We start from the raw sequence: 14,249 nt of genomic DNA, 5'->3' as shown, positions 1-14,249 counted from the left end.
TTAGGTTAACAATTTATCTCCTGCCATTCAGGAACCTAGATACTTTTGGGACACGAGGCGATAGCTGTCTAAGGTCTAAGCTGTCTCCTTTTTTTTTTACAATAACTTTTGTCAAATCAACATTCGGCATTTTTAATCAAAGCATTTCGGATGGCATAACATTTTATTTCCTACAAAACTTTCCATTTGAGGAATGATAGTTACAGGCAAACATTAGTCTTACACCCAGAGTCTAAGACCATGAGAAATAGAAGCAGGGGTGGACTATTTGGCTGTTTGAGCCTGCTCCACTATTTAAATATAATCAAGGTTGATCTGATCACGGCCTCAACTCTACTTCCCGGCCCCCCCAGAAAATTCTGTCAAACCAAATGGGCTGGTTTAGCTCAGTGGGCTAGACAGCTGATTTGTGGTACAGAACAAGGCCAGCAGCTCGGGTTCAATTCCCGTACCAGCTGAGAATTCTGAATTCTCTCTCTGTGTACCCGAACAGGCGCCAGAGTGTGGCGACTAGGGGCTTTTCTCAGTAACTTCACTAGTGTTAATGTAAGCCAACTTGTGACAATAAAGATTATTTATTTATATTTACAGAGAAGGTTTACTTCTCAGTTATAATACAAGACGGTTTTCCAGCGCAGAACAATCTTGAAGAAACTAACGTTATTTTCATATTCAGCTTGCATATAAACCATACGCCTAGTTTTTCTAAAAGAATGTGCATGCAAATAATGATTCCCACTCTAGGGAAATCCATTATGGTTTAGATCAAGTGATAGTGGAGTCTGTTACAGCTTCAACAAGGTTGGCAACAGGTTTAAAGGCAAAAGTAAAGTTGCAATAGTCCCAGATGACCGTAGGCTGCTCTTCCCTTTGAAGGGGAGAGCTGACTGGTGGCGATTTAACCTCGAGGATCAGCACACCTCGGATGAGGGGCAAGGTTGAAAAGGCAGGGCCTTCATGACTAACCTCAGCCTGTACAGGAATTGAACTGGTGCTGCTGGCCTCCCTCTGTCTCAGCCGTCCAGTCCATTGAGCTAAACCGGCTCTGTTAACAGACTGGAAGAAGGAGCAGGCAGCACAGGATGGTGATATTCAAAAGAAAGTGTGAATTCTGAAATTGTCAGGATAATTAGCCATCTATCTGTCTGTCTCTCTAGTCCAATTACTGACCATCACTACAATAAAGGCAGTATTTACAGCTTTTAAAGTTTGGCCCTTCATATTTCATGGAAGAAAATGAATGATGAAATACTCTAGTTCTATCTCTTACACACACACGCGCTTTAATTAAAATGGTTAGGTTTCCAAATTATTAACACAATTGGTGAGATAGTTAAGGGGCTGTTTGCATCAAAATTAAGCATTTGAATATAAAATAATCTAATTTCAATGACAATATTATTACAAAGCGATCTCAATATGTAGAGCACAAACAAACATTGTATGCAATCAACAATGTCTTTCTGTCAGGTGGTTCTAGTCTCACTACGTTTGAATGGTGACACATATGCAATAAGCCAGATCATAGAGTCATTGAATTTACAGTGCAGAAGGAGGCCATTGAGCCCATCGAGTCTGCACCGGCCTTTGGAAAGCACACCCTACTTAAGCCCACACTTCCTCCCTATCCCCATAACCCCACTAACCTTTTTTGGACACTAAGGGCAATTTAGCATGGCCAATCCACCTAACCTGCACATCTTTGGACTGTGGGAGGAAACTGGAACACCCGGAGGAAACCCACGCAGACACGGGGAGAACGTGCAGACTCCGCACTGACAGTGACCCAAGCCGGGAATCGAACCTGGGATCCTGGAGCTGTGAAGCACAGAGCTAACCACTGGGCCACCGTGCCACTCACTCAGTACCTCCATGTTTCCTGTGCTACAACAGTGATTACATTTCAAAACTACTTTACTGGCTGTAAAGTTCTTTATGCCATCCAGAGTTCATGAAAGGTGCTATATAAATGCAAGTCTGTATTTCTTCACCACTAAAAAGCCCGATCGCAATTACCTCCATGTCCACAAGGACTATAGGGGTTCCTGGAATTGTTTAACAAGTTTAAGGCACTATGTAACTGGATATGCACTAACTGCAGAGATCGCCATCAGCATTGGACCACAAAATGCTGAAACCATTACCCCAAGAGGGAGCTGTACCCGCTTTATGGCCGTAACATTTATTTGTTGAGTAAACTCAAGCTTTGATCAATTATAGGGTTTAATTGTTTGGCTTGGGTCATATTGTGGATGGAAAATACTCATTAAACAATATGTGATGTATCATATATTCAGATATATCGAGGAGTTTGCACATTCTCGCCATGCCTGCGCGGTTCTCACTCCATGGATGTGCAAGGTAGGTGGATTGGCCACACTAAATTGCCCTTTAATTGGCCAAAAAACATTTTAAAAAAAATATATAGCGACTTAATAAAGAACACAATCTTACCATTGGGTTGTCTTTGCTGGTTAAAGACATGAATGTCCATGGGAGAGAAAATATTGCTGTACACCTCCCGGCGAAACTCTCCATTGTGTTTATTGCATGCGTGAATAGAATGTGTGTTCCAGTCTGTCCAATATAAGGTGTCTCCAAACAACGTTAAAGCGAATGGATGTGGAAGTGAGCCTTCAACCACCACTTGCCTGACAAAACAAAATTCAGATTAGAAGAAAAGTACAACTAAATTCTACTGAAAACGCAAGAAGTACCTTTCAACCAATGCTGCTGGAAATCATAATTTGTTTACCAGCCTTTAAAAGTTTTGCTACAATTAAATGTCTGGCAACTTCAAAGTATAAAGACGAAAAGTACAATTAAACCATTTCTGTGCCACAAAATTACAAAGCCTTTTCACAGACACGTGTCATCATACATAGTTATACAAGATTGTTAGCTGGGGAAAGAAATTCACTCCCAAACTTTCAGCTCAGATATCACGATCTAGAGGTCACGGAAACAGAAAGCCAGAAGGTCACTTTTCTTTCAGCTGCAATGTGTCTTTTGGTTCCCTGAGGTTTGAAACAGGCACAAATACTGGATCTGATGTGAAGTGTATTTATTCACCATGTTGGTGGAATGATACATTGTTGTTTTGCTACAGTGATGTAGTGCGTGATGTGCCACTCTGGATATTAGAACAATGTAGTTCCAAAAATATTCCAGAATGACAATAACATCCCTTTCTTTATCGCAATAAAAGTTTTTGAATTATTCACAGTAGTTCAATGGTTAGCACTGTTGCTTCACAGCTCCAGGGACCCGGGTTCCATTCCCGGCTTGGGTCACTGTCTGTGCGGAGTCTGCACGTTCTCCCTGTGTCTGCGAGGGTTTTCCTCTGGGTGCTCCGGTTTCCTCCCACAAGTCCCGAAAGATGTGCTGTTACTAAAGCTGTTACTAATACTCCCTCTGTGTACCCGAACAGGAGCCGGAATGTGGCGACTAGGGGCTTTTCACAGTAACCTCATTGCAGTGTTAATGTAAGCCTACTTGTGACAGTAATAACTATAACTTTTTTAGATATAATTTCTAAACTAAAGGGAGTTTGCAACGGAATTTTATAATTAAAGGTAATTATGAACACTAAGACTCTTTGATAACTTTTTTTCCTCAAAGAAACCATTATTCACAGTATTGTTCCCCATCTCATCTTGCATCTGACCAGAGGGTCTCTCCCTCCCCCCCCCCCCCCCCCCCCACTCCACTCCTCCTACCCCCAAAGTACAACCTTCAACCCTCAGTGATTCCCTCATTTCCTGGTTTACTGAAGTCAGCTGTAATTCTTTCCAACTGTTAACCACTAGGATATCAGTCATATCGATTTTAGTGACATAGAATATGGCGCTAATGTCTTTTTCCTTGGTGTGTGCTTTCTGCGGAGGGGGGGGGGGGGGGGGGGGTGTCTTTCCTAGCTGTCAAATCCCTGTTCCCCAATACCTTCAGCTGACAGTTTCTCGGTTTCACAATAGCTTTCTTTGGGTAATCCTTTTCTTTCAAATGTTTCAGGAAAAATCTTCCAGTATAGTCCGAGTGGGATGATATTACTCTGTGCTCGGCATCACGTTTCAGCGTCATGGTTGCGGGCTTATTTCGCACTCCTTTCTTGTTCTGAAGGTTTTGTGAATTTCCCGTCTCCGGGAACTGCTGCACTTCACATTTCTTGTAGCTGAATGGTTTCTGTATCTATTGTGTCCTCAAACTCACTGTTATCTTCCAAGTTATGGACGTTTTCATTTCTTTCTTCCCCCCTCATTCATCCTGTTGCTCTGCCGCTAGAAATAAAATATTTTAATAAGCTAGAAATTAAGGGCAGCACGGTAGCATGGTGGTTAGCATCAATGCTTCACAGCTCCAGGGTCCCCGGTTCGATTCCCGCCTGGGTCACTGTCTGTGCGGAGTCTGCACGTCCTCCCCGTGTGTGCGTGGGTTTGCTCCGGGTGCTCCGGTTTCCTCCCACAGTCCAAAGATGTGCAGGTTAGGTGGATTGGCCATGCTAAATTGCCCTTAGTATCCTAAAAAATAATGTTAATGGGGGTTGTTGGGTTACTGGTATAGGGTGGATACGTGGGCTTGAGTAGGGTGATCATTGCTCGGCACAACATTGAGGGCTGAAGGGCCTGTTCTGTGCTGTACTGTTCTAATTCTAATTCTAATTCTAAATGCATATTCTATACCAGGTTAAATGTGGATGGTGGAGTGGCTGTGGTACTGTGGTAACGTGGCCCCTTGCACATAATAATAATAATTGCTTATTGTCACAAGTAGGCTTCAATGAAGTTACTGTGAAAAGCCCCTAGTCACTAAATTCCGGCTCCTGTTCCGTGAGGTCGGGACGGGAATTGAACCCGCGCTGGTGGCCTTGTTATGCATTACAAGCCAGCGGTTTAGCCCACTGTGCTAAACCAGCCTCTGACAGGCTTGGGACTAATCACGCGGGAGCGCATGAATGCCAACCAATAGAGAGAAGGTGCGTGTCCCTGGGAGCAGGGGCCTGGGCAGTGTGGACTCCAGGGTTGGAGAGTCAAGACATATTAATCGTTGCTCTTTGTCTGTATATAGTTGCCGTTGTTAACTGTTAATAAACCCCCTTTGCTGTTACTGGAAGTCTCCGGTGTATTGTCTCAAGCCCCCACATTGGCGATGAGGTGACGGGTTTGATCATTAGCCTTTGCCTCGTTGATAGCTTGGAGGCGAATATTGCTTGATTGGAGGTTGCCCACGCCCTGTGCCTCTGTTTGGCTGGATACCTTATTGTCATTCCTGCATTTGGAGAAAGTCAAGTTCACTATCGGTGGTCGATGGAGAGGTTCTATCGAAGATTGCAACCATTTATTTCCTTTTCTAAGGAGTTAGTCAACGTCAGTTGTTAACTGTTTAGGTTATTTTTGATATTTAAGCTAATCAACTGTGTGATTTTCTCTTTTTTTTGTACTTTTATATTTCATTGTGATATTTTGCTTGTTCTGGTTTGCATTGATTATGAAAAAAATTCTGATAAACAGGTTTTAGAAGAAAGAAATCTTGCGTTCCCGGAAGTTCCTGACTCCAAAACCTTTGAGCGGTTAGTCACTTTGGTCAAGGGACATTTTAACCCCAGGCCCTCCTACAGTGGTAAAAACTCAACTCCGCTGTTAGGGTCACAGAAGAATCCACCTCTGCATTTATAGCCAGGTGGACAAGCATTGAGAGTTTGGTGCAGCGCTCAGCGATATGCTGCGTAACCGTATAGTGTGCGGAATTAACCTCAGCACCCAAAAAAAACCTCTTGGATGCAACCAAAATCCCATTGGACAAAGTGATCGAAATAGCTCAGATGACAGAGTGCACTGATAAAGGCATATCTGTGCTCCAAAGCTTTGACAAAGAGTCATCCAGACCCGAAACGTTAGCTCCCTTCTCTCTTCACAGATGCTGTCAGACCTGCTGAGATTAAGAAACATAAGAACTAGGAGCAGGAGTCGGCCATCTGGCTCCTCGAGCCTGCTCCGCCATTCAATGAGATCATGGCTGATCTTTTGAGGACTCAGCTCCACTTTCCGGCCCGATCACTATAACCCTTAATCCCTTTATTCTTCTAAAAACTTTCTTTATCTTAAAAATATTTAATGAAGGAGCCTCAACTGCTTCACTGGGCAAGGAATTCCATAGATTCACAAGCCTTTGGGTGAAGAAGTTCCTCCTAAACTCAGTCCTAAATCTACTTCTCCTTATTTTGAGGCTATGCCCCCTAGTTCTGCTTTCGCTTGTCCAGCATCTTGTTTTTGTTTCAGATTCCAGTGTCCGTAGTAATTTGCTTTTATCTACAGGGAAGTGAATTAGTTGTGGGGCTGCTTGGCCACGAGGCACGCGGCGAGATCAGCACGCACCGTAGAGAACCAGACACGGTCCCCGGGACCGGATCGAAGTCAGAGAACTGGGAAAAGAATGGGTCGTCAGCCCAAGATAGAGGTGGATTGCTATTGATGTGGGGCACACCACCCTCAGGAAGCTCGCCATTGTCACAGATTTGTCTGTTTTTGTTGGAACCAAAGAGACCATATCCAGGCACGTTGCTGCGCGGGGCGGAGCCTGTCAATGCGAGAGGGAAAATAGCAGCAACAATCCACAACACCACTGAACCGTCTGGAGAAGAGCTCTGAGGTGGAGCATGAAATGGACCATCTGAATCCAGCCAAATTAAATAAGACAGTCCCAATTGAAATAATTCTGCAAGTGAATGGAGGACCCTTGAAGATGGAGGTTGATACCGGGGTATTGGTTACGGTTGTGGGGGAGCCAACATTTGATTATATTCGAGAAGGGGCTCAGACGCTGAATTTGGGTAGCACGATGGCCAAGTGGTTAACCTACACGGGGGAAACCCTGAAAGTTCTTGGTACCACCTGTACGCCAGTAACTTGCAAAGAACAATAAGCCCGGCTGCCTTTGATTGCCGTGGTGGGGCACGGACCAAGCCTGATGGGATGGGACTGGTTACAGAAAATTGAACTAAACTGGCTGGAAATCTTTAAAGTTTCCAACAGCGTTTTTCAATACGTCCTGTGAAGAGACGAGGATGTGCTTCACAATGAGTTAGGGCAGATCAAGGATGCGAAGGCCAAAATCTATGTCAATCCAGACTTGACACATCAGTTTTTTTGGGACCAGACCACTGACACTTTGAAAAGGTCGCGGCCGAGCTAAAGCGATTAGAGGAACTGGAAATCATTAAACCAACCTAAAGAACTGGCTGGGCAACAGGAGACAGAGAGTAGTGGTGGAAGGGAGTGTCTCAAAATGGAGAAAGGTGACTAGTGGTGTTCCACAGGGATCCGTGCTCGGACCACTGTTGTTTGTGATCTACATAAATGATCTGGAGGAAGGTATAGGTGGTCTGATTAGCAAGTTTGCAGATGATACTAAGATTGGTAGAGTTGCAGATAGTGGCAAAATATAGATAGATTGGAGAGTTGGGCAGAGAAATGGCAGATGGAGTTCAATCCAGGCAAATGCGAGGTGATGCATTTTGGAAGATCTAATTCAAGAGTGGACTATACGGTCAATGGAAGAGTCCCGGGGAAAATTGATGTACAGAGAGATCTGGGAGTTCAGGTCCATTGTACCCTGAAGGTGGCAACGCAGGTTGATAGAGTGGTCAAGAAGGCATACAGCATGCTTGCCTTCATCGGACGGGGTATTGAGTACAAGAGTCGGCAGGTCATGTTACAGTTGTGTAGGACTTTGGTTAGGCCACATTTGGAATACTGCGTGCAGTTCTGGTCGGCACATTACCAGAAGGATGTGGATGCTTTAGACAGGGTGCAGAGGAGGTTCACCAGGATGTTGCCTGGTATCGAGGGTGCTAGCTATGAAGAAAGGTTGAGTAGATCCGGATTGTTTTCGTTGGAAAGACGGAGGTTGAGGGGGGGCCTGAGTGAGGTCTACAAAATTATGAGAGGTATGGACAGGGTGGATAGCAACAAGCTTTTTCCAAGAGTGGGGGTGTCAATTACAAGGGGTCACAATTTCAAGGCGAGAGGGGGAAAGTTTAAGGGAGATGTGCGTGGAAAGTTTTTTACGCAGAGAGTGGTGGGTGCCTGGAACGCTTTACCAGCGGAGGTGGTAGAGGCGGGCACGGTAGCATCATTTAAGATGCATCTAGACAGATATATGAACGGGCGGGGAACAGAGGGAAGTAGATCCTTGGAAAATAGGCGACAGGTTTAGATAAAGGATCTGGATCGGCGCAGGCTGGGAGGGCCGAAGGGCCTGTTCCTGTGCTGTAATTTTCTTTGTCCGTTGTTGTTCAGTGCAATATTCCATGTGGTCAACCCCCATGCTGAAGCCAGACTGATCAGGAACATGTGGGGAGTATAAACTCACAATTAACCAGGCTGGTAAAGTAGCCAATCCCCTGAATCAAAACCATCTACCCCAAGCTGGACCTCAGCCACACCAACCTGCAGTTGGAATTAGACAATGAGTCCCAAAGATTCGCCACCATCAATACACAAAGGGCCTTATTTCAGTACACGAGGCTACCTTTCCTGACCTGTGCTATTTTCCAGCATACCTTGGAAAACCTCCTTCACCATATCCCAAAAGTGATGGACTATCTGATGTTTTAGTCACTGGAATCACACACACACACAAACATGTGGGGCGGGATTCTCCAAACCTCCGCCGGGTGGGAGAATTGCGGGGGCGCCGTGCAAATCCCACCACGCCGCCCCGACCCCCGCACGTGATTCTCCCCCCCCCCCCCACCAAAAACCAACGCCGCGCGAATCGCGCCGGGCCGCTCGGAGAATCTCCACAAACGGCGAGCGGCGATTCTCCGGCCCGAATGGGCCGAGCGACGGCGAAACAATGACAGCCCCGCCAGCGCCGTTCTAACCTGCCCTCGGGCCGGCGGAACCTGGGGCTTCAAGGGCCGGGAGTGTCCTGTTGGCAGGGGGGGGGGGGTGTTCCAACCCCGGAGAGGCCCTCCGGAGTGGCCTGGTGCGCGATCGGGACCCACCGATCGGTGGGCCGGCCTCTCTGTCGGCGAGCCTCCTTTCTTCCGCCGGGGCGGCTGGATCCATCCGCCATTTTTGTGCGGGTCGGCCTGGGGGAGGGCGGCCACCACGCATGCGCTAGTCGGGTCTCTGACGCTGCACCGAGGGCCCCCCTCCCTGTAAATCATGCAACGCCCCTGCTAGCCCCCCGGAGGGGGGGAGAATAGAGGTCTGGGAATGGGCGCCGGAGTAGAACAATCCGGTTTTTACTCCAGCGTCGGCACTTAGACTCCCGTTGGGAGAATCCCGTTGGGAGAATCCCACCCGTGAAGTTTGGAAGAGGTGTTAAAGAGATTCAGAGTTGCAGCGAGTCCACCTCGCTGAAGGTGAAATGCACCTTCCAGGCCACAGACGCTACATCCTTGGGGTTCTGAGTGGATGCCACAGGACTACACCCTCTCTAAAAAGTCAAAGCCATATGGGAGGTTCCAGCACCCAGGAACGTAGCGGAGCTGAAATCCTTCCTGAGAATGGTGAACTATTACAGCAGATTCCAAACCAAACCATGTTTTTGGTGCCAGTACATCAGTTACTAAGGAAACAACAGAGTTGGCAAAGGAAGGAACAGCAAAAGGAAGCTTTCCTCTTGGTAAAACAAGCTCTGCAATCTTCAGACCTTTCAGTTAATCTTTACCTGGGGAAGCCAATTGCTCTCACCTGCGACACCTTGCCGTACGGGATAGGGGCGTTCTATCCCATGAGATGGTGGATGGATCAGAACAGCCAATTGCCTTTGCCTCAAGGAGTCTCTCAGAAGCCGAGCTAAATCACGACCAAATTGAAAGGGAGGGGCTAGACACTCTGATAGGGTGTTCTTTTGGAATGTCAGTGTAGACTCGGTGGGTGGAATGGCCTCCTTCTGCACTCTAGGGATTCTATGCAAGCTATTGAGGAAGTGTTACAGCAATGCAAACCCTGCTGATCTCAACCACTGTTACCTCCCTCAGCCATCACCACCCCTGGGAGTGGCCATGACGTTCATGGACCAGAGTATATGTCGACTGTGCTGGCCCTTTCTTGGGCAGGATGTTCCCCGTCTTGGCAGACGCTCATTCCAAATGGCTACCCATACAAGAGATGGGAGTTACAACCTCAGTGGCTACTGTGGATGCCATATGCCGGGTATCTGCCAAACACATCTATCAGAAGCCATCGTTGTTCGATACCCGCTCCCTTTTTACTGGGGACAATTTCCAACACTTTGTTCAGACGAACGGGATCCGGCATTCCCAGGACATCCCCATATCACCCATCATCCAACCAGCTGGCAGGAAGGGCCGCACAGACTTTACAAAATGCCACGAGGAAGCATTCAGACCAGTTGTTGTGCCATCAGAGGGACAACACAACCCCCCCCCCCCCCCGTGCTACCTCGGGGTCACGCCCGATTAACTGCCTATGGGCTGTCGCATCAGAACTTGTGTCGACTTAATATTTCCCAATTTGGCCGGGAGGGTAGAGGCACGTCAGGCATCCCAGAAAAATCAACATACTTCACAAAAGTGTGAAATATCGTTCCAGGTGGGTGACCTGGTTATAATCTGGAATTTCACCTCAGGTCCACATCTGGTTAGCCGGCCAGATCGTGTCCCAATCTGGACTCGTATTGTATGTGGTAAATGTCAGTGACAGGACTGTGTGGAAGCATGTTGACTACCCCAGGAGCCGGGGTATGGTCACCCCCGTTCTGGAACAGATGGGGGTCCGACTAATGCCGCCAGTGTTCCTGCGGCAGTTCCAGAGTGGAGGGAATGAGGAATTTCAGAGTCAGCCGTCCAGCGGGGAGCAGCTCGACAAAGGAGGCGGAACCTCCTGGATCGTCGCCTTCTGCAGACAACAAGACTACCTCGGAGTCGGTGGAGCCGGCTGAGGGGAGGGAGGGGGGGGGGCTAAGGAGTCCGCGAGGACTTGAAGGCCCCCGAACAGACTGACTCCGTGATAAACCCTTTCCCCTATGTCCCTTGCAATTATTTTTGTGTATAACTTAGTGTAAGATTTAATGTGGGACTTGAGGGAGGAGGGATGCGGTAGCATGGCCCCTTTAAAGGGGTGGGCTTTGCAAGCCATGTGACCAGCTCGAGACCAATCATGCAGGAATGTGCAAACCCCGAGCAATAGAGAAAGTGCGGCTTCCTGGGAGCTGGGGTGGTGTGGACCCCGCACCTGGAGTGTCCAGACCTCCAGTGCTCTGTGCCTGTATACAGTTGCCTTTGCCAACTGTTACTAAATTGCCTTTGTTGTTACTGGAAGTCACCAGTGTGTTGTCTCGAGCCCCCATACATACAATACCTCAAAATGCAATCACGTCAGAAGGCAAGGGAAGGGTAATTTCAACTGAAGCCAAGTGATTTTTAACAGCTTAGAGCAGGGGTGGGCAAACTACGGCCGCATGCGGCCCGCCAAAGGTCTTTATGCGGCCCACCAAGATCAAGTCATTTTAAAAAAATGTAAAAAAAATTTAATATATTTTTTTATACAGTTAATGGGGGGGGGGGGGGGGGGGGGGGGGGAGAAGGCTGTTGGATTACGGGTATAGGGTGGATACGTTGACTTGAGTAGGGTGATCATTGCTCGGCACAACATTGAGGGCCGAAGGGCCTGTTCTGTGCTGTACTGTTCTATGTTCTATATGAGGCGCCCAGAATCATAACCGGGTGAAGCGCCATTTTTGAAAAGTTGAGAAAAAGAGGGCTAAAGGCAGGATGCCGCCGGGGGAAGCGCTAATTGGTTACAACCGGGACTATTAATTAATATACTATGCGGCCCTTTAAAATTGTGAATTTCAGTGAATGTGGCCCTTGCACGGAAAAGTTTGCCCACCCCTGGCTTAGAGTCATAAATTTACACATGAGTGCCCTTGCCATTGCTTCAAAAGTCATATTGGGAAATGCATGACAATGGATTCCAGCAAAGGGAGCAGAAAAAAAGAGTTTACAGATTTTTTTTTTGAAGCACAGCAGAGGATGGCAGATTCCAACACGGCTGCACCAGGTTCTAAGGTCAGGCACATTATCGAGGGAAATATCAAAGCACAATCCTGCCATCACAGGACACGCTTATAGACTCTTCAGCAGGCAGCCAGTGGTATCAGCGGAGGTGTAAGGATGGGGTCCCCTACATATCGTTTCAAAGATGGTTGATCTGTTGATGGCTCAGTGGATAAATGCACCGTATAGGCTCAGCTGCTTCTCTCAGATCACACAGTTCCACAATTCCACCCTCCCCCTCCGCATGGTAATCAATGGTAAACGATCTTTGCTGCGACATGCTGCTCAGTCATGTATAAGCTGCACAAGTTGGTTTATAATTGCTACCCATTTTGATACATCTCAAGTCAAATGTTTAACAGTACATGAATTGGATTCATATAGTGACTTACCGTGGCATTCTCTAAACATCAGTGTTTCACATAAAATTAATTCCGTTTAAATGAAGTGACAATTACGTACGCAAACACGACAGACATTTTACTCAGGATTATATGAATAACCAATTAAATTATTTTTCATGGTTTGAAGGCCTCGATTGAGCCTGCCTCCACCACACTTCCAGGCAGTGCATTCCGGGCCCTAACCACTCGTGCGTGAAAAGGTTTTGTTTCCTCACATCACATTTGATTATTTTGCAAATCACTTTAAATCTGTGCCCATTTGTTCTTGACCCTTTCACGAGTGGGAACAACTTGTCCCTATCTACTCTGTCCAGTTTCCTCATGATTTAGAATATCTGTCAAATCTCCCCTCAGCCAGGGTGGCACACTGCTGCCTCACAGCGCTGTGCCCGGGTTCGATCCCGACTCTGGGACACTATCCGCGTGGAGTTTGCACATTCATGGATACATAGAAGATAGGAGCAGGAGGCCGCCTTTTGGCCCTTCGAGCCTGCTCCGCCATTCATCACGATCATGGCTGATCATCCAACTCAATAGCCTAACCTGCTTTCTCCCCATAGCCTTTGATCCCATTCTCCCCAAGTGCTAGTCGCCTCTTGAATATATTCAATGTTTTAGCAACAACTACTTCCTGTGGTAATGAATTCCACAGGCTCACCACTCTTTGGGATGAAATAATGCCTCTGTACGAAATGGTTTACCCTGAATCCTCAGACTGTGTCTCCCCGTGACTGTGTGGGTCTCACCCCCACAACCCAAAATGTGCAGGTCGGGTGGACTGGCCATGCTAAATTGCCCCTTAATTAGGAAAATTTATTTTTAAAATCTTCTTTTAGTCTTCTTCACTCCAAGGAAAACTGTCCCAACCTCTCCGATCAATCCTCATCACTTCATCCTGGGAACCATTCTTGTAAACCTCTTCTTGACTCTCCCCAATGCATTCACATCCAAGGTGGAAATAGGTAGAAAGGCAAGTTGCGAGAGGGATACAAACAGTTTGCAAAGAGATATTGATAGGTTCAGTAAGTGGGCAAAAAGTTTGCAGATGGAGTATAATGTGGGAAAATGTGAAGTTGTTCAATCCTGAAGGGGGAACAAAAGAGGAGAGTATTATTTAAATGGAGAAAAACTGCAGAAAGCTGCAAAGGGACTTGGTGGGACTTGTGCACGAAACACAGAAAGCTAGCACAGGGGCAGCAGGTAATCAGGAAGGCTAATGGAATGTTGGCCCTTATTTCAAGTGGGTTGGAGTATAAGAGTAGGGAAGTCCAAAGATGTGCAGGTTAGGTGGATTGGCCATGCTAAATTGCCCGTAGTGTCCTAATAAAAGTAAGGTTAAGGGGGGGGTTGTTGGGTTACGGGTATAGGGTGGATACGTGGGTTTGTGTAGTGTGATCATGGCTCGGCACAACATTGAGGGCCGAAGGGCCTGTTCTGTGCTGTACTGTTCTATGTTCTAAGTCTTGCTGCAACTGTACAAGGAATTGGTGAGACCACATCTGGAGAACTGTGATCAGTTTTGGTCCCCTTATTGAAGGAAATATATTATTTTATTGGAGACGCTTCAGCAAAGGTTCACTCTGATGATCGCTGGTATAGAGCAATTGTCTTATCGGCAAAGGCTAAGATTCTACTGATTGAAATTTAGAAGAATGAGACGCGACCTCATTGAAACACATTGGATTCATAAGGAGCTTGACAAGGTAAATGCTGAGAGGATGTTTCCCTTCATGGGAGAGTCTCGGACCAGAGAGCAGTCTCAGAATAAAGGGGTATCAATTTAAGACTAAGATGAGGAGAAATTTCTTCTCTCACAG

General features: G+C 46.8%; 1 protein-coding gene across 1 annotated transcript in view; it reads right to left on the bottom strand.

The window, feature by feature from the left end:
• The window catches only part of lrp6 (low density lipoprotein receptor-related protein 6), a 233,531-nt gene that overhangs the window by 76,499 nt on the left and 142,783 nt on the right, over positions 1-14,249 (bottom strand). Inside the window, exon 3 of the mRNA XM_038780256.1 lies at positions 2,455-2,651. Within this exon, the coding sequence (XP_038636184.1) occupies positions 2,455-2,651 (197 nt within the window). The remainder of the gene's footprint in view (positions 1-2,454; positions 2,652-14,249) is intronic.

The sequence above is a fragment of the Scyliorhinus canicula genome, chromosome 20, assembly GCF_902713615.1.
Source record: "Scyliorhinus canicula chromosome 20, sScyCan1.1, whole genome shotgun sequence".
NCBI lineage: Eukaryota > Metazoa > Chordata > Chondrichthyes > Carcharhiniformes > Scyliorhinidae > Scyliorhinus > Scyliorhinus canicula.
This window is presented reverse-complemented; position numbering and strand designations above follow the sequence as displayed.